The 27,631-nt window shown below is 35.7% G+C and overlaps 1 protein-coding gene across 1 annotated transcript; it reads right to left on the bottom strand.

Moving 5' to 3' along the window:
- Window positions 1–23: 23 nt before the first annotated feature.
- LOC142977783 (differentially expressed in FDCP 6-like) lies at window positions 24–26,984 on the bottom strand. Its single transcript, XM_076121873.1, has 10 exons — window positions 26,567–26,984; window positions 13,349–13,537; window positions 6,836–6,976; window positions 4,917–5,156; window positions 4,172–4,401; window positions 3,635–3,824; window positions 3,202–3,338; window positions 2,722–2,858; window positions 2,246–2,370; window positions 24–1,807 (listed from the first exon to the last, which is right to left on the bottom strand). The coding sequence occupies exons 1-10, from the start codon at window positions 26,657–26,659 to the stop codon at window positions 1,664–1,666; spliced, it is 1,626 nt and encodes a 541-aa protein (XP_075977988.1). The 5' UTR covers window positions 26,660–26,984; the 3' UTR covers window positions 24–1,663.
- Window positions 26,985–27,631: the final 647 nt, after the last annotated feature.

Here is a 27,631-nt window from a genome sequence, read left to right as displayed (position 1 = left end):
ATTGTGTACAATAAAACATCCTCTGTCTCGTATATTTCAATTATATTTTTGATACACGGTATATACTTGTTTTGATATAAATATACAATATACAGGTATTCAAGAGTAGCTTGCATAGTTTTACTTTTATTATTTTTGTAGTATATAAACTATTGTTTTTGGAAGCATTACTCTAGATTTTAGGCACTATAAGGCCCGGTTTCACCATTTAAGTATCAAATAACTAACTGATATAATTTTGACAATTTGCCACCTCTTTATCTAGCAAATAGGTTATCTGATACTTATTCATAAGCTTCGAAATTGGCCCTTAATGTAGAAACCTACCTTCTGTCTGTGGGCAATCTGACTTGGTTATTTTTTTGTCTTGCTATCTCAATTTTTTTTATATGTCATACAATTAACAGCAAACATGAATATCCAAGTGCAGTATCATACATTTTTCTTTCGAATAAGTACACAGTACACAAATACATACATTTATATTTCCTAAATAACAAGCATTTTTTAAATAAATTTGCTACCGACGAAATGAGGGTAGTACAATATAAAATGTAACAACAATTCAAGATCTTGGAAAATAATAAACAATAGGGCTGATTTTTTTTGTCAAATAAATATAAATGAATTTGACATATTCTCCATACCTACATTTTCTATCAAATGTTAACTATCGAGCCGAATACAAAAATGCATTTCAATATTCTATCTTCCGTTCAATTCGAGGTCTATTGCTGACTGACCGATAGGTACATAGTTTACCTTCTAACCGTAACTTTTGTCGTTATTTAAATTGCATATTTTTACGGCAAATGATTGCAAGTCTTTAATGGAAGAAAGTTGTATGATGATTTAGGTAACTACAGCCACATTCCCACTAAGTCGTGACGATTTATTTATTGTTAAACGAATGAGAATCATCTCTAGCTGGTGTTGCCATTGTGTGTAGTGTTTCGTATTTCATATATGTTGTCATAGCAAAAAAACAAAGATAAATGTGGACCATAGCGGACAAATAACCAAACTGTCTGAATTAAATATATCATTAACTAGCTGACCCGCGCAACTTTGTTTGCGTCACCTAAGAGAATGGGTCAAAATTTTCCCCGTTTTTGTAACATTTTTCGTTGCTACTCCGCTCCTAATGACCGTAGCGTGATGTTATATAGCCTATAGCCTTCCTCGATAAATGGGCTATCTAACACTGAAATAATTTTTCAAATCGGACCAGTAGTTCCTGAGATTAGCGCGTTCAAACAAACAAACAAACAATCAAACAAACAAACTCTTCAGCTTTATAATATTAGTATAGATGAATTTGCGGGGAGATATTTCGACAACACATTTAAAACCAAAAAAGGATAAAAAATCCCTATTAAAATGTGGGAATAAAAGACCAGCCATGCGATGTTCATCTCAATTTAACATAGACTAAACGGTATATTCCCAGTTGTCCCCTCTACGCTGTCACCCCGGGGTGACAACTGGGAATTTTCTTCCTACTTTTATTCATAGTTGTCACCCCGGGGGACAATTTTAGAGGAGACAGCTGGGAATATACCGACTAAACTGCACAATTGTTCGTCACGCCAAAGTGTGAACAATTTCAACATATTGGTATTGCCTTTTGGATATAATATTAAGTTAGTTATTGTAAATCAGATCATAATTTGTCTTCGTCGTCGAGTATCTTGAGGTGTCTGATGGCTCGCACGTCGATCAGCGTGTCGGATGAACTCTTGGTGGTCGGCACGAATGACAGCGCACGACGAGCTCGCTCACCGTTGCGCAGTACTGGGTTCAGGTCCTGAAAGAAACAAAATAAATATATTAATAAACATTTCTAGCAATTTCTGTTGATTACAGAAGTGGTTTGTTCAAAGTCAATTTTAACTGGGCTGCTATCATATTTTGAATTAAATGATACCTTGAAAGAATTCTTGTGATGTAGGATTTTGTCAGTTTTCACTAAGTTTAGACTCAAATCCCCACAGTTCTTTGGATTGGTTAAGGATTGTCTTCACCTTGTGTTTTTGAACAAGGTTAAGGTTTGTTTTTAAACTTCTACAAGGCGATTCTGCAGAATTGGAGTAATTGCTGAGAAAAGTTAGTTAGTCCTTTGGTCTCTGCCTACCCCGAAAAAGGGCGCGATTTGATGTACGTATGCTAACAAAAAGACTTATGTAAATTGTAAAACCTAACCCCAGGAGCTTTGTAACAGCAGTCCAAGCAAAGTTATACTTACTCTGAGTTGCACCTGTAGCGCATGCGCCGTGAGTTCAGTCTTGGAGATCTTGTCTTGAGCTGCCTTCAGTTCAGCGTCCAATCGTTGCTTCTCTTCTTCTAGTTCTTTTAGACGTTTCTCTGCTTCTGTTATATCAAAGGAATATTAGTTTAGATCACGGTTTAGACAGTACAAGTATAAAATACATCACTCAATGAAGTAAGTACAACTTAGTTACTGTCCAGTGGTATTTCTATACAAAACAATTTTTTGTTTCGATAAATAAAACTGTTCTCATATTTTTGCATGTCTGATTGTAAAAAGAATGGGGAACAAAATATACGAAAAAATACTCGCTTGCCATGAGTTATTCATTGTAAACATATCTGTATGAAAAATAGTGTCACTCAAGGCTTTTTTATTCTCTCTCTCGTCCCAGAAAGAGACCTGTGTGCGGTACAGCATTGGGTTAACTTTATTATTTCTAAGAAACATACCTCTAAATTCGTTTTCTTTAGCTGCCTGCAGTTGTTCAAACTGTTGTCGTTTCACTCTCTCTTCTTGTAACATTTTGTTTTGTTCTTCTTGAAGTCGTTCTAGCTCTTCTCGTCTTTCCCATTCTTCTGCTAATACTCTGAAAACAAAACACTATATTAACGCCGTACTAGGATCTAAGGTTAGGTTCTAATAATGGTAATAGAGGCGAAATAAGATTAAGAAAAAACTTATGTAAAAAAAGAATACTGTTATGTACTCATTGGCAAGTTTATGGCTGTCGATAGAAATCAATGAAAGAGTGGCAAAAAGATATTTGCCCAAAAAAGGACATAGTTACAAAAATGTCTAAACCATGCACAGTAAGTCCGTTCCGGAGATGCGTGTTGTTGACGAAAAGTTTTAGATTTACTATTGGCATTTCGTATGTTAGTTTCATTAAGAAAGAAAATTAAGTCATGAGCAGTATAGGTTTTTCTTACCTAGCCTGTAATGCTCGTACAATTTCTTCGTCTCTTTTAGCTTGTGTTTCTTCTTGCAGTAATCTTTCTAATTCCACTTGCGCATTTTTTAATTCTTCTAATTTCTTGTTATCTTGTTGCGCTAGTTCTGCTAGTTCCTGAAGAGTATTAAGAACTTTATTAACTTGGTTATTTAATTGAGGCTCCACACACAACAGTTAACAGTAGTCAGAAGATTGAAACTGACAATAAGTCTTACCGTAGGGTATATAAAATAGAAGCTTGAAAGTCTGATAACCAGTCTCACCGAAGGGTATCGTGTTATAACCCAGGTTACTGGGTTGTGGAGGTCAGATAGGCAGTCGCAGTAAAATTCAGCTGCATCCGGTGAGACTGGAAGCCGACTCCAACATAGTTTGGAAGAAAGGCAAGAAAGAGAAAATTGGTGGTGTACCTGTGCCTGTGCCTCGGCGGCCAGGCGCGCCTTGACCTCGTGCTGCAGGCGCGCGCGCGTCTCGCGCACCTCGCGCTCGCGGCGCGCGCCCGCCCCGCGCCGCACGGCCCGCGCGCGCCGCTGGTAGCCCTCCACGCCGCCCGACACGGCCGCCGCCTGCCGCAGCGCCGATATCCACTGCAGACGACTCCTGTGGACATTCATTGACATTCGTAACTTTATTACAAGTTTCACAGCCTGTGTTTTACACGGTTGTTCGGTTGTCACTTTATCTATTCTGTATGTTATCCGACATTTTTCTTTACAATATGAAATTGGCTCATCATCTACAGCTAGCTGCTTTTAGCTGTAGCCTTTTGCACTGCAGCATGGATGTCGTCGAATTTAACATAAATATTATAAAGATTCTCTACTGATACATTTTGAATGGTTCCTGAATTGCTCGAGAGCTGTCAGGTTATAAAGCTGGCCAATGTGATCAAAGTGCAATTATTGACCAAAACAGTACATTATTTTATGACTGGAAAGTATACTAACTTATGATCTTGCGTGCCAAACTCAAAGGTCCTGTCAGGGGTGATGAGCTGGAACCTCTGTATCTTGCCCTCGCCGGCAGCTGCCTCGACGGAACAGTACTCGTCGATGGTGATGCGACCACACTGCTCTTTCTGAGAGGAACTCTTGTAGTACGTCAGGGCACATGGCTGGAGTACACACCAGTATTCACGCATGGTGGGTAGTAGGTAGCCGCGTTTGAACAGGTAGCCCTGAAAATGTAAAAAGCATGGTTGTTAATTTTATTAACGACGTTTACTATTTCCAGTGTTGGTATTGTACCCTCTGAAACGATTTAAGGTGGTAAGGCTTTTAATTCAATTCTTATGATGAAACTTGGTTCCATACTCATAAGAATATGTCCCAAGGAATGAACTTTTGCTATGTAATAGAACTTACAACTCATCATTATATTAACAAACTGAAAGACGTCTAATTGTAGACATGACTCTTTAGGATGACATTCAGAACTGACTTAGTTTCAGTACCGCGATTCTCTACCACTATCGCCTACCCTCAACCGGTTATCTATTGAAAAAAATTGAATGACAATCGGTTCAGCGGCTCTAGCGGACGTTGTAGAAATTACTTTGGCAATACATTTTAAATGTCATGTTCAAGATACTCGAAAGTATCGACTGTACAGAATCGCGCTGGAATGGAGGTTACTGAATTTTTTTTGGAATTTTATAACAAAAAAGTATAACAAAACAAATAAAAATATCACCTTCTTAATAATATCTTCAATGAAAACATCGTATATTTCGTCAACTGCCTCAATCAGAGCTTCAGAGTGTAGTTGTTGATCTCCACAGTACTTCGCTTCTAGTACGGCTAGGAAAGCAGCCCATTTGAAGTGCCCTATGGAAGTGCCTAGGGCTTCCCAATCGGCTGCGTCCCAACGGAGACCGAGACAATGGACTAGTTGTTCCGCTACTATACCTGCTTCTGAAGGTTGCAAAACCACCTGTAAAATACAAACACGTGTTTGAACAAACATGATTTTTTGGATGTTTTAGATAGGAATGCTAAGATGTATTCGTCAGTAAGTTTATTATATTGTACTGCAATGATATATTATAAGTGCTGCGTGTGTTTCTCAAATTGTGAGGATTTATATGAATCTTAGATGATACCTTCACGTGGTAGCGATTGCGGTTTATTCAAATGGTTGGTCATACATAATTAAATTATGTTTTTTATTCTCTTATAGGACTTCATACATAATAATTATTCTGGTTAGTAAGTACCTACTAGTAAGTATACTAGGAAGAAAATGTTTCTTGTATAAAGTCTTTGTAAGTATTTGAAGTTAAGATAGATACACTTTGGTGAGATTTCGAACATTCATATCTAAGTAATAATCGTAACTTTCCTAACTGAAGTTTGCTTGATTTGATGTCTGTATTTTGCTCACCAATAAGAAAGTGTGCCACCTAGTGCTTGCTATGACGATATGCCTAAGTATGTTTGTTTATCACTTTCTCAAACAGGTGTTAAGGAAGTTGCGAAATGTCCTGAATACATGCGACTAGGTTACCTTGCGTGAACACACTAATACACAATACACGGTGAACATGGTTATAGAAAAGCTTGGGTTTCTGCAATAATCTACCTATGCTGAACCGAAAACTGAATCTATGTGATCTGACTCCAATAACACTGTTGATCAATGGCATCGATTGTTAAGAGATCTTAATATCTGTATTTCTTTCCTGAATCTGGATTTAGGATGCCAATAGTTTCTTATCACACCTAGATTATAAACAAAGCGTCTTTTGTTTTCCTGCTAAATAAACTGCAATCAAATCTACAAACGTCGAGAAATTTAAAAAAAATGTAGCACAGACATTAAATTTGATCACCGATTCTTTCGCAACCAACAATAAAAATCGATATTATTTCAGCTCTTGTAGACCAACAAATATTAAATTACTAGGCTTGTTTTGGCCCTTAGAGGAAAGTAATAAGGAATAATAAACCCGATGCGTAATGTTTGTTGGAGTAACATGTGGTCAGCAGATGATTGTAATGACGTATAAAATGTATCATTAATTGTTGTTTTTTGTACCCTACAGTATACCGTCGGTAGTTTTTTATTAGTGTTCATTAATTATTACATAGGTTAATGACTCTTTGACAATAGGCGAGCCGGTTTGTTACTAAATGGTTTGAAATTGTGATTTATTTTTATGAAGACATTGAGTTATTGAAATAAAGAATCAACACTCGTTACTTGATAATATTCTCGAAGATTATAATAAGATTTTTTGTTCGATGTAGGATAGTTGTAAGAAAGCAATGAATCGAATCCGACAATACTTAGATTTAATTAAGTTTGTTTGAACTACTTTGTTAAGTTTTTTTTTAGTAAGAAGTAAGAACACTCCCGCATTAAGAATTGCTCTTGTACCGCTGGGACTTTCACAAACATACAAACAACGGACACAAACTACAACCAGACCCGAAACAATGATTTATGGATCGCACAAATAATTGTTCTGTGTGGGAATCGAACCCACGACCTCCCGACTCAACGGTTGCGGCATGGCGACCTAAACCACTGCGCCACGGAGGCAGTCAATCAGCAATTAAGAACACTGCAGTATTTGTATCAAGATTATATGTAAAGCAATAATTACTTACAACATAGTGATTGGTGTCATCAGCGTCTTGTACCAGGTCTCCAAGTAGACAGAAGATCCTGAACAGCTTGAGTACAGAGTCATCGGCGAAGACAGGCTTGTCACGTGACACTAGACTCTTGCGACATACCAGCCAGCAGACCTACACGATAAATAAAGTTAAGTATCATATTAGGTCGGGGAAAAAGTCTTTTCGCATTATGGTATGTATGAACTTGTAATAGAATCTTTTCTCTACATAAAAAAGCTCGATATTTTGGTATCTCACGAGCTCACTGAAAGAAACGTAATAAACCGTATACTCATTTGTGATTCTTGAAGCCAAAAAGATTTTATTACAAGTTCATACATACTATAATACGAAAAGACATTTTCCCCGACCTAATATAATTATTATGTATTTCATTTTAGTTACGTTCAAGAAACACAAGTTTGTATGTGGCAAATCGTATGTGGACGGACATGTATCGAAAAGTAACTCAACTATACAAACGAAACTTAACCAACTTATGATAGCTGGACGGTGGACTTTTGATACTTAGTTTAATTGATTTTAAGTACGCAGATAACTTACGATGAGTACGACATCCCTAGTTTACTTTAGAGTCAGGCAAAGTGACATTGAGGTTTCCGGATTGTAATCAATAGTAGCTCACAATTTGGTCTTGTGTTCATTGTTTTGCTATAGTTGCACCTTACTTGGGATCGTTATAGACGGTAAAAAATAAGACACTTTCGATGAAAACTGTTTTACATAAATTACGTATATTGTACTTTGTACACAATGTTTACTGTTATGATATCGTTGTGTATGTTTAGGTAATTAGCGACATTAGCTAATTGTTAACGATCGCGGCAGGTCGCGATGACTCACCGCGGCTTCGTAGACAGTATGTTATTACTATAGACAAGACAATAACCCGCTAGTTATAAGTACATAGTTTGTACTTACAAGATACATAAATGAGGTAATACTTTGCTGAAGGTCGACCGCCATTCATCTGTTGTACTAAATAAATAATTGCTAAGTAGGTATGTACGTTAAGTTTATGTCTACATGCCGACTCTACCATTATAAATTATAATCTCTACTAAGTATAAATTAACGTAAACATGCGTATTGTCACGGAATGCTTGTCATTTGAGCGCATTTTGTCCTAGCCGTTAGTTCCTGTGTAGGTAAAAGGTATTAGATGTTAGACGTTATTTTGAAAGTTATTGTATTAAAAAATAATAGACTGTGAAGTATTTTCAAGAAGGATTGGCGCCAGGCGACTGCGCCTGGCGCCAATCCAACTGGATTGGTCCAGCCGTCCGTAGAAAATCAGCCAAATCTCTTTACGTTTTAAGTACGAAAGCATGTTGTACCGAACCTAATTTTATTAACGTGGGAAAGGGACGGGACAAAGAGTTTTATTTACGTAATAGCACATAGTAATCCAATTCAAATCCCTATCTGTATAAAACAGAGGATGATAATATTAGTATCGACTATAAGTAGGTGAGTAGCGGTGAAGAAAGTTTGTTCTGATATTTACGCAAGTGGTCGTTCGTTTAAAAGGTTCAATAGGCTATCAAAACATGTTGGAACTTCAATTAACATTGCCTAATTTAAAACAAAGGCTTTACTCATAGATACAACACGTGTAAGTTGCATCAACTTTGTACTCAAATGATAGGTTTGTTATCTACTCGCGTACAGCTGAACAAAGTTATTGATGAACGAAGTAAGGTTGAAATAATTTATTTAAGTAAGTTGTCTGCATTATTGTAAGTAACTATAATTACACTATTAAGTTGTCTATAAAGTATTTTTCTTTTAAGGTCCAAGAAATAAATTCTGCGTGGAGTTTCTTGCCATACCAGAGAAATTAGATAAGTATTCGTTTCGATTTCTTAAGTCTTGATTAGGTAATAAAACAATTTTATTACATTTACTTATTTATTTTATTGAATCTACGGTCTACAGGAGAGAATGATACAATAAAGACAAGTTAAATCACCTTCCGAAGAAATATTCTCGTATTACTTTAATTGACAAATTTGTCTGTATAAATCGCTGATTTAAATCCGCAGTCACGACTGTATAAATAAATAAAAATAAAGCAACATTTCAAGTGTTTCTGGGTGACTAACTTCTGTTCAGTTGGCGCCGTGTATAATAAGATAAATCGTTGCTCTCGGATAGTCGCGACGTTCATGACGTATCGTAAAATTCTATGACGATGTCTTGGACAGTCAGCATGAATAATAATTCTGACATTTGGGTCTGCTCCCCTTGTATATAGGGTGTAAACTTTGTTTGGTGTTACAATACAGTGAAAGAAAGAAAGCACTTTGATTGATAAGATTGCTTGACTTAAAATTCCCCTATCTAAAGGGGGATAGATGCTGATCTTAATGCACAAGAAGATTTACAGCAAATGAAACAAATACAAACATATGAATAAATAAAATAAATAATACAAATCGCATAGGACAAACACTGTTAGGTAATACTTTAGCGTCTTGGGATGTTGCACTGAACTTGGTCGATTCTTAATCATTTGATTGACTAATGCAGCCGCAGCAGCAGTGTGTGATACTTTTTCCCGCAAAAAATGCATAACCATTCGAAAGTAAATACCTAAATCTATTTGATTATACACATAGCTTAGTCTCGACTCAGACAGGTATGATGCAATAAAAGATTATTGGCTTAGCAAACTCGAAATAGAATAAACGAGGCATGAAAAATCCTGTTACATTTTACAACGACATCTCAAGATCATTTGGAAATATCTATACTAATGTTATGAATGCGAAAGTTTTGCATGTTTGGAAAGATGTTTTGTTACTCAACCATGTCGAAACGAATGAACTACTAGCAAGAAATGTAAACACGTAAGTAGTTTTTGGCAGTTTTGACATTTTGATGTCATTGGCTAGAGAATCTAAACACGAAATTAATATTTGTCTCTCCTGAAAAGTTGCAAGAAAAGACTTACGTGGTAATATAACTTAAACGACGATTTGCCCGTGGTTTTGTTCGTGACATAACATGCGATATAAAGTAGACGGAATAGCGGGTAGGAGATAAGTACAATTTAATACAGTTCTTCATTTGGTCACAATCAATTTACATTAGTTCTAAGGGAAGCGAAGTAGGGGATGGGACAGGGAGGGTATTTTATGTAAACAGCCGGACTTGTACGCTATATATCACGCTCCAGACGTCTTTAGTGGAAATCAATACCGTGGCTTCGTTGAAGAGCTTCTAGACTGTTCACTAATGTTTGTTGTGATTACAATACTGGTCTATTCTGAAGAATAGTTTAGATAGGTATCTTTTGGCTTTATTCATATAAGCAATGAACTAAAAATATCAGGTAATAATCGAAAATTAAAGACATATAAGCTTTGTTGTGGAGCCATAGCGTAACGGTTTTTAACTTTCTTTAGAGTGTTAGTAGAGCCAAAATACGATTATCCCAAAGTTTATCGTTTTGTCTGGATTTTGGAGATGTGCCAAATAACTTTAGACCGTGAAAAGTTATTACATGGGTCGGGAGGTCGATTCCGAATCCTGTATAATGGATATACCTATTGTGTATTATTACCTTCGCGTCAATTAATTTAACATTTGACAAATAACTTCTAAATCGAAATCGAACCATTTATTAATTTAGGTCAAATATGAACACTTATCTTCGTTACAATTACTGAATCTACCACTATTTTTCGAAAACGTGGTCAATTATTTAGTTTTTTACCTAACTCGATGGCTATTCGTTAGCAAATCATCGTTGTCCCTCAAATCTATAAAATGACAAACTCTATGATTTAAATAAAGTTATTTAATTAGTGATTTTTTTTGGTTCAGACGTTGAAGCCGTGAAAAACGTTTAAAAAGGTCAAAGTTTGAATTACGTTATGCAATTCCTACTACAATCTTCAGTATTCATAACAGTCGACCGAGTGGAAATCCGCTGTTGCACGTATCATTCGAGGCATTTTTAACAAGAACGGTCACCGTATCGCAATGCTATACGCAAATTGTGTTCTAATGAACAATGAACGACAAATTAGCAATACTTCCTTTTAGAATTATTTTTACTACGATCTTAGATTGCGTCAACTTGGTAGAGAACCTTGGCAAGAATAGCCTATCTAGACTTAAAAATTACGTGTATTTTCTAAAAAGAAGCGGCATCAAACAGGCCCCCGTCAGCTGCTACCGACGCGACGGGTCATTGATATTCAAAATTCAGAATATTGTATACCTACGCTAGCCGAGATCCAGGCAAGCAAGGCTTCCTATTAAGTCTTTGGAATTTAATGTCCAGGCTCGAACATCACGCCAAAAAAAAGTTACTTGAATTTTTTTTTGAGTAGATAGATAACTACATTTTAGTAACCACAGGGTAGCAGGGTTTCTTTGAAGATGGCATTATCTAGTGTTTTATGCAAGGGACGTCAAGTTCTAAGATTGATGAGTAAGATGTTATCAGAATCTGAGATAAACGCAGAACTCGTACTTAATTAATGTTAAACATGTAAAGCGGTTTTCCTTATTTGTTAGAATTTAGACTTTCCGTAATGACTGTTGTTAATGTAAATAAGGCAAATATACTTGAATTACTGCTGCCTATTTGTCTTTTCAAACAATAATATATCTATTATAAACATGGGTATTTAAAAAATATAACGTAGTACACTTCGGTTTTTTTTTGAAGGACAACACCCGCACTAAGAACTTGCTCTTGTATCGCGGGGACTTTTACAAACATACAAACAACGGACACAAAGTACAACCAGACCCAATACAACTCTTTGTGGATCGCACAAATATTTTTTCCGCTTAGGAATCGAACCCACGAACTCCCGACGCACTGGTAGTGGCGTGGCACCGTAACCACTGCGCCACGGAGGCCGTCAATATTGGTAATAAATTAAAGTGAGCATTTTAGTTTTGTGAAGTATTTAAAATATGTAAAATATTTTTAACTTAGCTGACGTGGACGGCGTGTTGAAGCAATTCATCTAAATTGCTACATAAATGACTAACTATTACAACTGACTGGTAAATGTCAGTTGAGTCAACTAAAAACTATTCAAGGCCTAGAGCACATTGCTATAACGTAGATAAGAAGTAATGTAGTCTATAAGTGTTCACTGTTCAGTGTTTTCTTACCCTTATGGCGACCAACTAATTGAGGTACGGCACAACGCCTCAATTTTGTCGGCAAACTTGTCACGCAATCTGAATATAGTCTGGGAAGTTTTACATAATAGTGCTATTTTTTGATAGTTTGGGTTTACGTGTGTCTCTTTAATAATATAATAACATGAAGCTGAAGAGTTTGTTTGTTCGGACGTGCTTAACGCAAGAACTACCTACTGGATGAAATTGAAAAAATATTTTTGAGATGAATAGACCATTTATTCAGGAAGGCCGGCTTTAGGGCATTACGCTAGGACTAATGAGAGTTATGCAGTAATAATAATGTGAAAACGGGAAAAGTAAAGTTAATGTGGACAAAATCACGGGCGGCGCTAGTTTCATAGATACTTAGTCATGGCAATGCGCATTGAGCAATACACTACATTGACTCGTAGCTAAGGAGGACCCAACACAAGTATTTTCTACAAAAAATAAATAGTTTTGAGAATCGTGAATTATTTTTTTCCTACAATTACGTACTCGTATAAGTTTATGCTTTAGTTTATATTAACTGCATTGTTTTCTGATTAGTTTGCTTTTTGCATTCATGTACCGTCATGACAGGAAGTTGTAGCCATAATCTCTAATGTGTCATTGGAAGATAACAATATAAATATAATTAGACATCCACTAATTCATCCTATGCATGCAACAGTCATACCGTTTAGTCATTACGATTATTATCGGTGGTTATTCCCAAATACTGAGAACATAACCAAACTCCTGGAATTGTACTTAGTATGAGCATACAAACATACAATCGATATGCCGTGTTCCCATAGGATTGTTAGGCAAAGACAAGGTTGATGGAATAGCTAGAAATTTTCTTTTCTAGAAATCCCCATTGAAAAAAAAGGTAGCGCTTTACTAAGTTTGAAAATAGAACCAGTCGTTGCTGACTTTAGTGAACTCTGAAACTAAAGAGGTAGGCACTATTTTCAAACTTTTTTCGCAATCGTCGGGGAAAAAATCTTTTCGCATTATAGTATGTATGAACTTGTAATAAAAACTTTTCTCTACACAAAAAAGCTCGATATTTGGGTACCTCACGAGCTCACTGAAAGAGGCCTAATGAACCGTGAACTCATTTGTGATTCTTGAAGCCAAAGAGATTTTATTACAAGTTCATACATGATACCACCTACAGCGGTCACTTGAATAGAAACTAGCCAACGTTACACGACTTTGTTTATAGTGTCCAAGTGCGTGCACAACACAATACACAGGTACACTCGCTATTCCTTCACTCTCATAGCCCGGTGGGATGGATAACCGAAACGACCAGAGAGATGTCAGGCGCGGTACACATACCTCACTGATTTTCTTCTCATATTCTCTAACAATAGGCAATGTGATGGTCTTAGGTAGAGAACTGAAGACCTCGTGCTGGAGGTAGTAGCGGAACTCGTCGAAGGTCAGTTCTTGGGAAGATCGGAAGTGGTCCAGGCCTTTCTCTACACCGTAGAGGTCTAGTAGAGTCCCGATGTTCGCTGTTAGCACCTGTAAAAGAAAGAATATGATATAAGTAGGTACAACTATATTTTTTATCGAGAATGGCTTGCCACGCAAGATGTTGAAGATTCAAAATATTGAAGGTATCATTGTAAGGAAAGTCCTAGAGAAAATCTCTACATGTCAGAGTGTCATATAAACTGTTGTTAAAAGAATGAAAGACCCTCGTAGTTGGTCAGCGTAGTCTTCGTGGTAGAATGTAATCCTAGCACCTCTGAAAAGACATTCTCCTTTAGCAGCAAGGAATTATAAAAGTCATTAGCACAAACGATTGTTATAACACATACATGCCTCAAAGCCTTGAGAACAGATAGTAAGGTGTCATATGACATAGAGGCGTGAATTGTATGCTGTTTTTGTCAAATGCTGACTACTGTGATTGACATTAGCTCTGAAGATATTCGGTTACATACCCGGAAGATATCAACTATGAGTCACTGTTCTAGTTTCACAGGAATAATAATTTTGATAGTGGTATCAGAATCATCTAGGTTTCATCATTTTTGACGAAGCGATAGGCCAACTAAATAGGAAAATCGTTTCTACGATTCATCAGTCTGTTTACAAATGCCCATGAAACTAGCTGAAAACAAATCATTTTTAATTACTGTAACACAAAGATTACTGAAAATATTTTACTGAAATTTTACGCAAGGCAAAAATTACTTCAAACATCGGAATAACATATAAAGGGAATAATTCTGCAACTCGATAAACGGCAGTAAGTAAATACGCAACTATTGTGCCATTTAAGGGCACATAATAGTATTTCTATGTACATTTTACATAAGTCACAACATAAATGCTAAATAGCGCATACGACGACTCTATAATTTAGGTATTATCGTAACAGCTGTATTGTATGCAAGACAAATGACAATGCGTCTTATTTAGAGCACTGCATGCACTGTACAAGTATGGAGCGTGATGAAGCGTTCCCCAGTTCCCCACGCAGTTCAATATCCGCCGATAACGATGACTCATATTATTATAAGTTTTGTTATTCTATCCGTTTATGTTGTTACATTCTATTTCTCTTTCAAGGAATACGATTAGTCTGCTAATATTGAGTTACATTCTTTTGTTTTATTATTCATTTCAGTTGTTGGATTTCAATGTTTATTTTTCTATTTTATGTATTGGTTTTAATGTTATTTGAACTGTTACTTTATTAACAGGCGACAAGGCAGGAGCTCTTTATGAGTGACGACGAAAGCGAATTGTATTTGTTTCTGTTAACACTTACATTAAAATAATGCACTTATTTCGAAGCATACGATTGAGAAATGTATCCATCTAACAGTCACATTTTTTATCAAAAGTAACAGCAAAGTAGAAATAATTTTTATTTTACTTTGGTTGTTACTTTTGATGAAGAAACTGGCTGCTAGACGTGAGTATTTATAACATAGGACTACATAAAGTCACATGATGTATTTCTGCTCATGGTTAATCATTAAAGTGCGAATAGGCAATGCTTTAGAACTAGCACTCATTATCGCGCTAAACGTTCCGTAATCGTATGATTCACTACTATTACACACACATAGTAAAGGTATATATTTGATACTATGCTGTCATAGTGTCATATGCTGGCTATATACGATCAAGATGTCTGTAATATCATTCTGCCGGGACATTTGACCCAGATTTGTAAGAAAACTGTAGTGCCAGTTTCGTTGTATTCCGTTTAGTATACTGTATGCAAATTTTGATTTTGAAAACTGGATCACGTTATGTTTATTATATTAGCTATAAGAGAGAATAGGTCATAATTTTCCCCGTTTTTGTAACATTTTTCACTGGTACTCTGCTCCTACTAGTCGTAGCGTGATGATAGCCTTCCTATATAGGCTATCCAACAGTAAAATAAATCTTCTAAATCCTTCGATTCGCACCAGTAGTTCCTGAGATAAGCGCGTTCAAACAAACAAACAAACTCTTCAGCTTTATAATATTAGTAGAGATTGGCAAGGCAATTTTTACCTATTTATATGTTAACTAAATTTTACATACACTATGTTTTCACTGATTTTTCATAGTTTCTGTGGTCTGGTAAGGCACGGCAACCGCTCAAGGCACTGATCAGATTTTATAAAAATATTGTCGAAATTCACCCGCTTTTCGATAGTCGATACTGTCGTTAGTAGTAGGGAAATCGTCTCTTTAAACACTATCTTTAGCAAATTTTACAGCAAAATTTATCGTGTATAGCCAGCATTAGACACTGTATATGTGTGCATAGTATACCAATAGAAAATACATATACAAATAGGTTGTATAACCTTACGCCTACACTACTTTGATTTTATTATTTAGCGTAACTAATCAAAATCATTGCGTTGAAGATTGGATTATGAAATTGATGCGAGAGGAAGTTTATAGTAGAATTGTTTTGTAGGTGATTGAATTATCGCTGTGGTTTCGAGATTGTGGTAATATAGTGAGTTAATACACATATCGGTCAAATGATAGTGTAAATTAAGACAATTAATCGTTTTGTTTCTCGACCGCAATTCCAGCTTAAAAACTTTTTTATTGCTACTTCACTCATAATAGTCATATCGTGATGTTATGTAGAATGTAGCTCTATCCAATAAGTGGATATACAACACATTTTTTTTCAATTGGATCCAGTAGTTTCTGAGATTAAGTGCGTTTAAAAAAACTCTTCAGCTTTATATTATTTTAGTAAGTCTATAAGTACCTACAACTTAATAAAACAAGTCGATAGACGCTCCTGCGCAGGTCTAACCTATCGTCATATCTCTCGTAAAGCTTATTAGGACTATTAGCATAATGCAAATGCATATGCAAGCTTATGAATGATGTAACAGATTGTGGTCATGATAAATCAAAGTCGTCATATGACTGTTTCAAAAAGGCCCATTGTATTTTCCCTTGCCTACGCAATGGACCCACGTCATGATAGGCGTACACTTGTTAAGAAGTAACTACAGATCATTGAACTTGAATCAATTACTCACGTAGGAACGAAGATTCTGTGGTTAATTATGTGTATTAATTTTTGCTCTATATCCCTGTTATTTATCATGGCAAGGAAAGGTATAGAAAGAAACTGTACCTTAAGTGTACTTATCTTTCTTTTTTTATAAAAGACAACTCTCGCACTTAGAATTGGCCTTTTGTCGCGGGGACTTTTTACAAACAACGGACACAAATCAGATCCAGACCCGAAACACATAGTTTTGGATCGCACAAATAATTATTATTTGTTCGATTATACGTCGGGGGGTCGTGGGACATTAATGGTCCCGTGCTCGAATCGAACCCACGACCTCCCGACGTAATGGCAGCGGCGTGGTGACCTAAACCACTGCGCCACGGAGGCAGTCGTATTTACTCATAGCAAAGATAAAAAAACAAAGAAAAAGCAAAGCTTTACATTGAAATAATATTGTAGAATATTTTTACACGAATGTTTCAACAATGACTGCATTATGGCCATCGGTCATAGGCGGGTAGGGTCACGCCAGGGTCAAAATGTGAATAACACGGACAGCTGTTCTCATTTAGGGTCTAATATGGCCACCCGGACGTAACCTTCGTTAAGATCGTGTCCAATATATGTATGTAAATGGTTTAATTTATACATAAGTTTCTTTATTAGTGGTTTAAAGTTTTAAATTGGCTAATTTATCATGCTCCTCGATTGAGTATGGTATCTTCAGTGATTTAATATACATATGTGGTTTTGTTATTGATGATATTGTGTTAAGCTGTTGGAACAATGTTTTACTTTGTTATCTTTGCGGCGAATTTGCATAGACATACAGTATAATGTTGAATTTAGTAATACTACCTAATAGTTATTACCTAGTCCTTCGTGTCAATTCATTAATACAATCTATTGTTAGTTCAATATGTGTAGAATAAGTGTCTCACAATTGAGTTTTCAGCTCGATATTTATGTATATTCTTGAATACTATGTAGCGATATTTTTGTTTAATTTCAATAAATACAGCATATAGTATTGTGCGGTCGCTGTTGCTATTTTTGCATATGAATAGATGATAAGTCGTGACCTACTCTAATATAACAAGCGATGACTTCAGACTAGATCGTTGTAATCCGCTGCAGTTATACACTAAGTTTTTATTTTTATTATACACTGAGGAAGTTCAGCTTCATAATTGCCAATTTAATGCAGAGTGTAATCTCCGGAAACAGAAAAAACCTGTCACCATTTTGGAAGCTACTTTTATAATATTAGACGAGTGGTTAAGGTCGTAACCACACCACTACCAGTGTGTTGAGAGGGTTTGTTTCCCACCCGTAACAATAGTTTGTGCGATCCAAAAATAATGTATGTTATTTCTATTGTAGTATGGTTGTATTTTCTTGTTGTATGTTCGTAAAAGTCCCCGCGACGCAAGAGAAATTCTTAGTGCGGGAGTTGTAAAAAATAAGAAAACTAAGTATGGGCTTAAGTCATTGTGCAATACATAATATTAGCTATACATAATTCGGGTCAGGTCGGTAGTTCGTGACTATTTAGCTAATAACACAAGTAGGGAACACGGAGAACCTCGTAGTCAGTGAGTACTAATAGAGTAATGGTACTAATTAACATGCAATAACTGTTCATTGCCGTAGAGCGCTTCGACTACCTACTCTATATGCCTGTATTGGGATCGTGATCATTATTTTGTAGTTTTCTGACTATTGGATTGTTGTTCACACACGTTGACTAGGAGTTGATAGCGCGTAATATCACATTAAAAGGATGTAGAGATAGTTGGATTACCAGTAGGAAGAGCCCTACTAAGGCTCATTCATTATAAAAAGTCCAGTGATGACGTAAGCGCACTCGCTTTAATGGCATTTCACATACTGGCTCAATCAGTTAATGTAATATATTAGGTTATATTTGAAGTAGATAAGCGTTTTATACCGTAAAACTACTTTAATAGATTAGCATCTATCGACTTAAAATTGTTGAAACATACTTAAAGATGTAACCAGCTTAAGAAATTTTGTAGGGTTCATTTCAACCTGTTTATTTCAGACCACGTTGTTCCAAAGCCTTATAATAGAAAAGCTCCTTTCGCTCTATTAATTTAAATGTCAATTTTCGCGTGAAAGTAGTAGCAGTCACGCTTGACATTTTCAGCGATCATGTCAGGGCTGCCTCGTGATTGCACGTTATAATGTGAATTTAATATCCATTCTGTTTATATTGCATATAATTATAAGTAATTATTTATTATGACAAGTTTCGTAAGTAAACAATGCTGACAGATATTCATAATGTGGAAATTTGTATAAAAGTATACAATTATAAGCGTTTACGTTAAAATCACTTATGTCTGTAATTATTGGGCTTGAGACCTCCTGTGTTGTGTAATAAATGCCTGATCCATAAGTCTATTAAATTTAATCATGTATTCATTCACCGTATGGTGAGGCGTCAACCTAGCGTTTGTTTTTTAAGCCACCAATGACATGATTTGACAACTGTTATCTAGGTAATTGATAGCAACCGGTACGGACATTTTACGTGCTTTCCAAAGCACGAAACTTAGGTGTTGGCTTTATATAACTGAATAAACTATAACTGCGATTCGGTATATTTGTGAATAAAAACTTCTATGTGGTATAAGTTGCCACCTCCCACGCAACTTGCTCTAACGGTGAAGAAAAACATCCTTGCATGCCTAAAATTTGTTTAATGCACTTATTGAGGGCATGCAAAGTCCCCAACCCGCACTTGGCCAGCGTGGTGGACTCAAGGCTTAAACCCTCCCTCGTTTGGGGGAGAGCAGTGGGACAGAATAGGGATAATAAAAAAAACCTCTCAATATGTACGAGTGTGTTTCTACATTTGCCACCCCTATGTGTTCGGCTGTCATCGGCAATCGTCGGGGAATGTCGTTCGTTGCCATAAACGATGTGTGAACATAACTGGACGACTTGCGACATTTTAGTAGCGAGTGCAACTTTTGCGAAAATGCTTTATAATATCACGTTCTGATTTAGTAGCTAGAGTTAGGTAATAGGTTTAAGAAAAACGTTATGATTTAACCCATTACTCTTTACTGCTGGAAGACTGTCCCTCTTGTACGAGATATGGCTTAGGTTTTGAATCCACCACGTAAGCTTTAAATGTCTTGTTATTTAAAAATTGTTGGCACACATTGAGTTAGACAAGTTTAGGTTTGAAGATGTGGCTAGACAAACAAAAAAGGTTGTTCTAGTTTAGCTATAGACTGAAAGGTCAGGGAACCGTAGGCAGCAAGTGGGACGTGAGCTAACAGTAATAACGATAACAAATACACGTGTTTAATAGAATAAAACGATTTATCCTGAAACTACGATAATCATTGTAAAACTGTTCATATTTGTAGGAATTGAACTTGCAATCCTTGAACTTTGTAGATGTTTTGTCGCTAATTTTGTTACTTAATTAATGAAATAATATCATATTGTTTATATACCTTTTAGACATCTATAATGAACTAAATTAATTATATATTGCTTGCTCGTGTCGTCAATTCAAATTAGTTACCGGTTCTATAAATAAGCATACCTAAACGTGAACAACGGTACCTAAAGGTTAATTTTGAGAAGATCAATTCGAGCATAAATTGGTAGCTTCGACGAACATGTAAGTTAAAATAAGGTTAATAATCTAATATTGGGTGAAAATCATTTTGTTTTAGGGAGGTTTGCCCTTTGAAATGCCAAGGGCTTAAGGGAGGTATCGAGTTAAAAAAATTAATTCATCTTTTGACTTACCATATAGCGGTTATAAAATAAATTTATTGGACAAGTCAGTTGTAAATTGTTTGTCAAATCTAAATTAAAATAATATTTTAAATACTATAGTGACTCTTCTAACTGTTCTAGTTTCATGACTAGTAAGAACTGAATTATATTTTCATCAGTTAACATACCGGTGAAATATACAAGTAGCCCAGGGAAGAACATTGTTTTTCAAAAAAATCTACTTAAGTATAGTTGCTACTTAGGTACGCATATTATGTATTGTCATACCATTCATAGAAATATACATATTAATGCCACGCACGTGTACAAGTGTTGCGGAAGTCGTGTAAATATCAAATATTAGAATAGATACGCTCTTATTGTCCTATTGTCGACCCATGATAATGTCTGCGTAAATAATTCAATAAGTTTTTATTATCTTCGCAAAGTGATAAATTGATTCAGGCACCGCAAGACGTGTTCACTAATACGATTTTATTGTCGAGTCGCTTTTATATTCTGTTTTATGAGCGAAAGGCACTCTGATACGATTACGAGGCGACTTCCGTCGTACTTTTTTATTTTGCGATTTTTTGTTCAGGGTTGGGGAAAAGTACGGTAAGGACGCGAGTTTACATACCTATAGGTTTTTTAAAAAAAATCTGCAGAGGTTTGAACTTTGAGATTGAATATAAAGAGGCTATATAGAGAGGCTACATAATAATATGATAATCGACGTTCTTATTCTTGTAATAATTAATTTTCCAAGAGGCTCTATCTAACTTAAAACGATTCTATCTCTTATGATATAAATAATACAGAAGAAAAGATCTTGGCTTGCGTAACAAAACGTTCACGAAATAGGTATCTACTAGACATTTTATTATGTCTGGAGCCTTGCTCTGACCTAGATTTCAGGTCATTGGCTTTTCATATTGGCATGAAAGCCAAATTTTTCGCGACTTCCGTAATCCAGTTTTATAGTTCCCCTATAAAAGCCTAGCCAGAGTCGACAGTACAAAAATATATTGCGTCATATTCTTAAGCAATACTGTGCTTAATTAAGTGTATTTTGTTTTTACATTCTTGAAATTCGCGCTCGGTGAAAGCAACTCCTATAATGACACTTATTCATGTCAATTATCTCTTTGACCGTTTTGAACCGGACCGGTGACAAGAAAATGGCGTGTTAAATATTTTCACACTTGTTTAACTGCGCTGAGATAAGACTGCATGAACTTTAAATCACGTTTTTTTGTGTAATTATGACGGATGTTGGTAGCAGTTAAATGTATATATTACGTTTCGTAATAAGGCAATTTAATGCTGAATGTTTTTTTGTAACTGGACATTAACGTTATATCAATTTTAACTAAAGAGTTATCAGTTTTGGCAACTGGATACACTTGGACACAAATATACCCTTGGAATTGTTGCACCCAATCACATTAGTTTTTAGTTCTAAGGAAATAATCTTTCTTCATACATAAGTATACAGATTATTTATGAGTGTAGATATATTTATACATAGGAATGTAGCGTAGAGCTATGCAGGTTGATGCATTATATAAATGTCTACATAAATGTTAAGTCTCGATTACATAACTAATTGTAATACAAACATGCCGCCGTTAAAGGCAATACTTATTAAAATTTTATAAAAGACATTTTATGTCGCAGAAACAAGCAAGTAATGTACAATACTTCGTCTAGTAAATGCCATCTATCAATTAAATTGAACCCGATAGAAGCGGGAGCGGTATTCTGGTTACCAATAAAATTGCGAAAATAACAAAGTGGAGTTTTTATGCAATTCAGTTTGCTATATCGCCACAGTACTCTCCTCGTCGGAGGACAGGCAGCCTAAAGTCGGCTCTTTATCAATTACAAAATATAAACCATTTTAGACAATAGCCGCGTAGGCGCATATTCTCATTAATCATTGCTAAGTTTGGAAGTTCAATGTAAATCAATTTTGATTGTTTTGTTTCGTGTAACACTATAATCTCTCAGTTTTCGTAATTGATTTACCATAATCACATTTCTATTTCAATAATGATATGTTATTATTTGTAACTCCCACGCAGGCTTAAGATGACCGATTTGACTATGATTTCAAAAGTATTTAGCATGATATTAAAGAGATAAAATTTTACAATATTAAGCTTTTAAGAATGGTTACAATGATGTTTTAGATTCAAGGCTTAATCGGTCAAGAACAGGTATAACAAAGAAATTTGCCAGCCTGAATAACTGAGGAACATCTTTTTTCTAAGTGAAAAGATGAAATAACCCGGCCAACATGATTCTATGGTCTACCTAAAATATGAACAACTAGCTGACCAGCGCAGCTTCGCTTGCCACCTAAGAGAATGGGTCAAAGTTTTCCTCGTTTTTGTAACATTTTTCGTTGCTACTCCGCTCCTAATGACCGTAGCGTAATGTTATATAGAATAAATTATACAAACAAACAAACAAACTCTTCAGTTTTATAATATTAGTATAGACTAGCTGACCCGCGCAACTTCGCTAGCGTCACATAAGAGAGAATGGGTCAAAATTTTCCCCGTTTTTGTTACATTTTTTACTGGTACTCTGCTCCTATTGGTCGTAGCGTGATGATATGTAGCCTATAACCTTCCTTGATAAATGGGCTATCTAACACTGAAAGAATTTTTCGAATCCGACCAGTAGTTCCTGAGATTAGCGCGTTCAAACAAACAAACAAACAAACTCTTCAGCTTTATAATATTAGTATAGATGGGAAAAATAGATTTGTTTGAAAAACACATCCAAAATTCTAGATTCACTCAGAGCTGGTCGTAGCCTTTTTTTATTATCAGCCTAGCAAAGGTCTCCTCTATAGTTTTGCACTGTAACATGCCTATACCGAGTTTAATCAATGGTTAACTAAAAATACTTAATAAGCACAGCGGACTATAAATTGGTCACTGGTCACGTTTTCATTCGTATTGTCCAGTGTAGACTCCTGCTGAATGGCTGTGCATAAAGACAATAGTTAAGTACAAGTACAGGAATGCATGTCCTACTAGCAGACTGGGATACATGCCAAGACGTATTGGCACGGAACGCCGCGCCGCCGCCGGTAAAAAGGAACGTAGAAAAAGGAGTGGTTTAAGTTTTTGGAAATAGATTTTTGTTATGATATTTTAATTCCATACTACAGCCACGAAGTTTTGTTCGTTGGTGTATAAAATGATAAGATTTAAACTAATGAAGATGTGGCAAACAATGCTTTCAAGCTAACAAGAAACTAATAAGAGAAGGTACTAAAATGACAAGGCGATTAAAAAGGGCAGGCTAAAATTCCTTGCCAGCTCTTCTCGTTGGTCCTAACTTCCGGACTGGCGGTAAATTACACGTCCATATTTTAGTCCGTTACGCTCGCGGCTAAACCACTGAACCGATTTTGATATCGTTAAGCACGTAGATAGTAGGAGCCCTGGAAAAAATAAATATGGACTACTTCTTTAATAAACCTACCCCTCAAATATTTGAAACAATATTGCACATTTTACGCGAGCGGAGCCGCACAAATCAGCTAGTCAAATATCAATTTATTTAGATTACTTCTTTCTGATTCAAATATGAATCTTAATCAAGAAGCAGATCTGTGGCACGATAAGAGAAGTTCATTAGTTTTTTACTGCAAAACACCTAAGTCATAAAGCCCCATAATCCCAGTTTGCATAAGTCCGAGGTCAAACATTTATGTAGTGGAAAATAATCTAGTATCGCGACCAGGGTGTCGGCGATACCCTTGACCCGGCGTATGCTAACCACATATTTACTTAGTATATGCTTAGGGTCACGTTTCATACATAGTTTACATACTAGCTGCCACTCTAATAAAGTAGATGCCGACCCAAATGGAAGGGAGGAGATACGACACCGTCTGAGTAGTGTCAGGCAGTAGGAAAGAATCAAACATAACTAGTTACACTCACTGGTCGTTGAACGGTCAAGTGGGTTAAGCAACCTTACCTCGGACATTCTATAGATGGCCGTCTCCTTGCTTCGGACGGCACGTAAAAAGTTGGTCCCGGTTGTTGTAAATTAAGATAACAGCCCGTTTGTTCTGGCTAAACTTGGAAGTGGCTGGATTGATAGTGGACTTTCACATGACTGCTACTATGATAAGGCTACTTCTCTACATCGCGTCCATTCAGGATTATTATCATTTATGTCTCTTCAAACGAATCCAGCGATTTCCGAATGTAAAGTTAAGTTTATTCAATGAACGATCGACTAGGCTTGGCTTAAGTGAGTAGTAGAATGTGTATATGCGGGCTTAGCGGCTAAATGTGTGTTAGTCACGTGGCTTCACTTAGATAAAGTAACGCACCTATACAAAGTATTTGCAAAGGACTTCACGCGGGTAAGATAATGTACCGCAAAGTGTCTTCCTCTTAGAAGGTTGATGAACTTACCACGAAATAGTGCATCATACTTTTTTGTTACTGACCATATTTTATGTCCGGTTTTTATCCACAGTGACAATATAAATTTCATTCCTACTTTAATTTCAGGTATTCAACTTCGTAAAATTCATCAATATAGGATTAGTGATGTTTGAAAGTCTAACAGGCGTTCCGAATTTCGCATTTAGAACTTAGTAGATTTGTTATATTAACCCAGAGTTTGGTAACGTCTTTGGTAAATGGCAATTGGCCGCCACATACATACACCTTTGCCGAAACCTTCAGGCGTGATATAATTTATGTATTGTTTGTTATCTTTATGCTAAAATTATAAAATTACTACTAAATGGTACTACAACAATAAATTCAGCAGATAAACAAACATAATATAGGCTAAAACGTGGCATTATCTCTGTTGATCCGTAAGATAGTAGATAAGAGCTAAAATGTCCGTTGATAATGCTTGTTTTGGGTAAATATTGTAGATTTTCACCTTGAAAATCTTCTCGAAGTAAGTCAGAACTCAGATATAGTAAAGTTGTGAATGAAGAAGTTTATTGAAGACCTATTTTCTCACTATGCTACATCATTTTTGAAGAACAATCCAACAGTCAACATCCCTAAGGCATAGCTTCTAATAATGTGCAGTTACATGTAAGAATGTCGAATAATTATTTTCTTTTCGATGCCGATAGTGGACGCAGTATGAAAAAATGTAATAAACTTCACTATTTTTAAGAATTTAACGATTTCCCAATTCTAAAACTCCATTTATGGCAAGAAGAACCAATAAGGGAAAACTAAAAGAAATAATACAATAGTCAGTAGACGTAAAGTTTATATTGCGATTCTATAAATAACTTGTTGGGGAACAGTGATTCATCGTAAGTAATAACAATCAACTAGGACCGTTTAGCTAAACATTTTTGTAAGAGGCTGCGTAAAAACGTGACGATATGTAAAACATACTCTACGTGTGTATGCTAAACATGCATTTTGTATTACCTACCTAGGTTTTGTCATAAAATACTTACTAGCTGACCAGCTAGGCTCACGTATAAATATGAATGAAGTATTTTTTTCTTTATAAACAGGGCTAGTCTTCCGCCTGCGGCTTTGCCCGCGTGGATTTTCACTTTCGATTGGAAATTTCCAAATATCCTCTCTTAGTGTTCCTCTACACATTGTAAGTTATCTTCATACCAATTTACATGTTTTTAGGACGAGTAGTTTCAGCTGTGTGTTGTCGATCAGTCAGTCACTCAGTAACGGAGTTTTATGTAAGTAGGTATATTGATAGACAAAAAATCTGTTAAAATAGTTATAGCTATTGGATAAAGATACTTTACGAAATAGTTAAAACGAGTTTCAGAACGACAGTGTAAAGAAAAAGCCTAGTTGGTCTATATTTCACTCCCGGTCGTTAATTATCACCACATTTGATGAAAATCGGTTCAACGTTGAGCTGAAAAAGCGTAACAGACCGAAAACAGACCTTCTCATTCTTAATATTGAATTTAAGCTTACTATATTATACCTACTTAAGTATCAATTAATACGCGAATAAACATAGATTACACGTTTGTAAAGCTTCTTGGTACATAAACGATACAAATATCCTTTTACCGGGATTGCGACTTTTGTTACTGACTAGGTATGTGTTATGAAAAACTTCGACTGACTGGAAAACTTGACGTTTTGATTAGACGTAAATATTCCCTATTCCTTGATCTACCTCATAGAAAAACATCTACGTAGATAGGCGGTAGGTTGACACCTACTCTTTTTCATTATTTTGAGCTAAATATTGAATAGTCATGTGATTAATAAATTGTTTATACGCACCTTTAATTTTGACTTGTGCACCAAATCGTTGTTTTGCAAGGAATCGAAGGCGTGCCAGATGCAATTAGTTACGTTCTTCAGTAACGCAGACATTTTTACATCACAGAGTTTAATGCACCACTTTATTATTCAGATTACTTTAAATATTATTTATTTATTATTAAAAACAAACTATAACATTATAACGTCCAAGAAAAAAAAAACAGCATTTAAGAGCACTTTTTTAAAACAAAAAACTATCGTATTGATTTCGTAATTGGAATTATTTATTTTTAAAACAATGCGACACTCCAGATTTAAAATGATTAATAGCGCGCGCAATATTTCCAACTTTATTTTTATTACGATTTTAATGGCAAAGACGACAAGCGTTCTGCCTGTAAGCGTTCAGAAACCAGACTGCGGCGAGCGTAGCGCGATAACAAGTTGAAGGAAATGGCTCGCGCGGAACGGAACCAACATGCCTGACAAAGTTTACTTGCTTTACACAATGTGTAGACTACTGTGGACAAATTGACTCATGTTTTGATTAATTAATGTAGAGCAAGCCATAAAAAGCTGAACAAAATTAATTATATTTTAATTATAATTATTATACTCAATTAGTAGTATCAAAACCAAAGTTAGGTAAGTTTGTAAAGTTTAATTATGTTGATTTTGCTTATACTCCACGGTTTAATTCCAATATAAAACTTAAAATTTCAACAAGTTTTATCGCTTACAGTTATCATAATATCCTTGGGTTGTTTAAATTTAGCTTTGAATGAGTAATTGTAAATATATCCCTTATTTAAAAGCTTCTGGGCATAAAAGCAAGTGTTAAATAAACAGCTTCCTTACAACTCGATGACCTCAATGACTTTTACAATTCGCATTCGACGTCTCAAATTGTATTCAAAGCCGGATGTATTTAATGGTTACTGTACAAGCTTTAACTTGTATTGCATGTTGTCAATGAGTTGAGATCGTATGCGTATTTATGAATCTGTTACTAAGAAGGTAAGTAGTATTCTTAAAAAAAAAATCATTTATTGATACTGGGGCTATGGTTTCGATCAAATCGGA

Source organism: Anticarsia gemmatalis, chromosome 13 (assembly GCF_050436995.1).
Source record: "Anticarsia gemmatalis isolate Benzon Research Colony breed Stoneville strain chromosome 13, ilAntGemm2 primary, whole genome shotgun sequence".
NCBI lineage: Eukaryota > Metazoa > Arthropoda > Insecta > Lepidoptera > Erebidae > Anticarsia > Anticarsia gemmatalis.
This window is presented reverse-complemented; position numbering and strand designations above follow the sequence as displayed.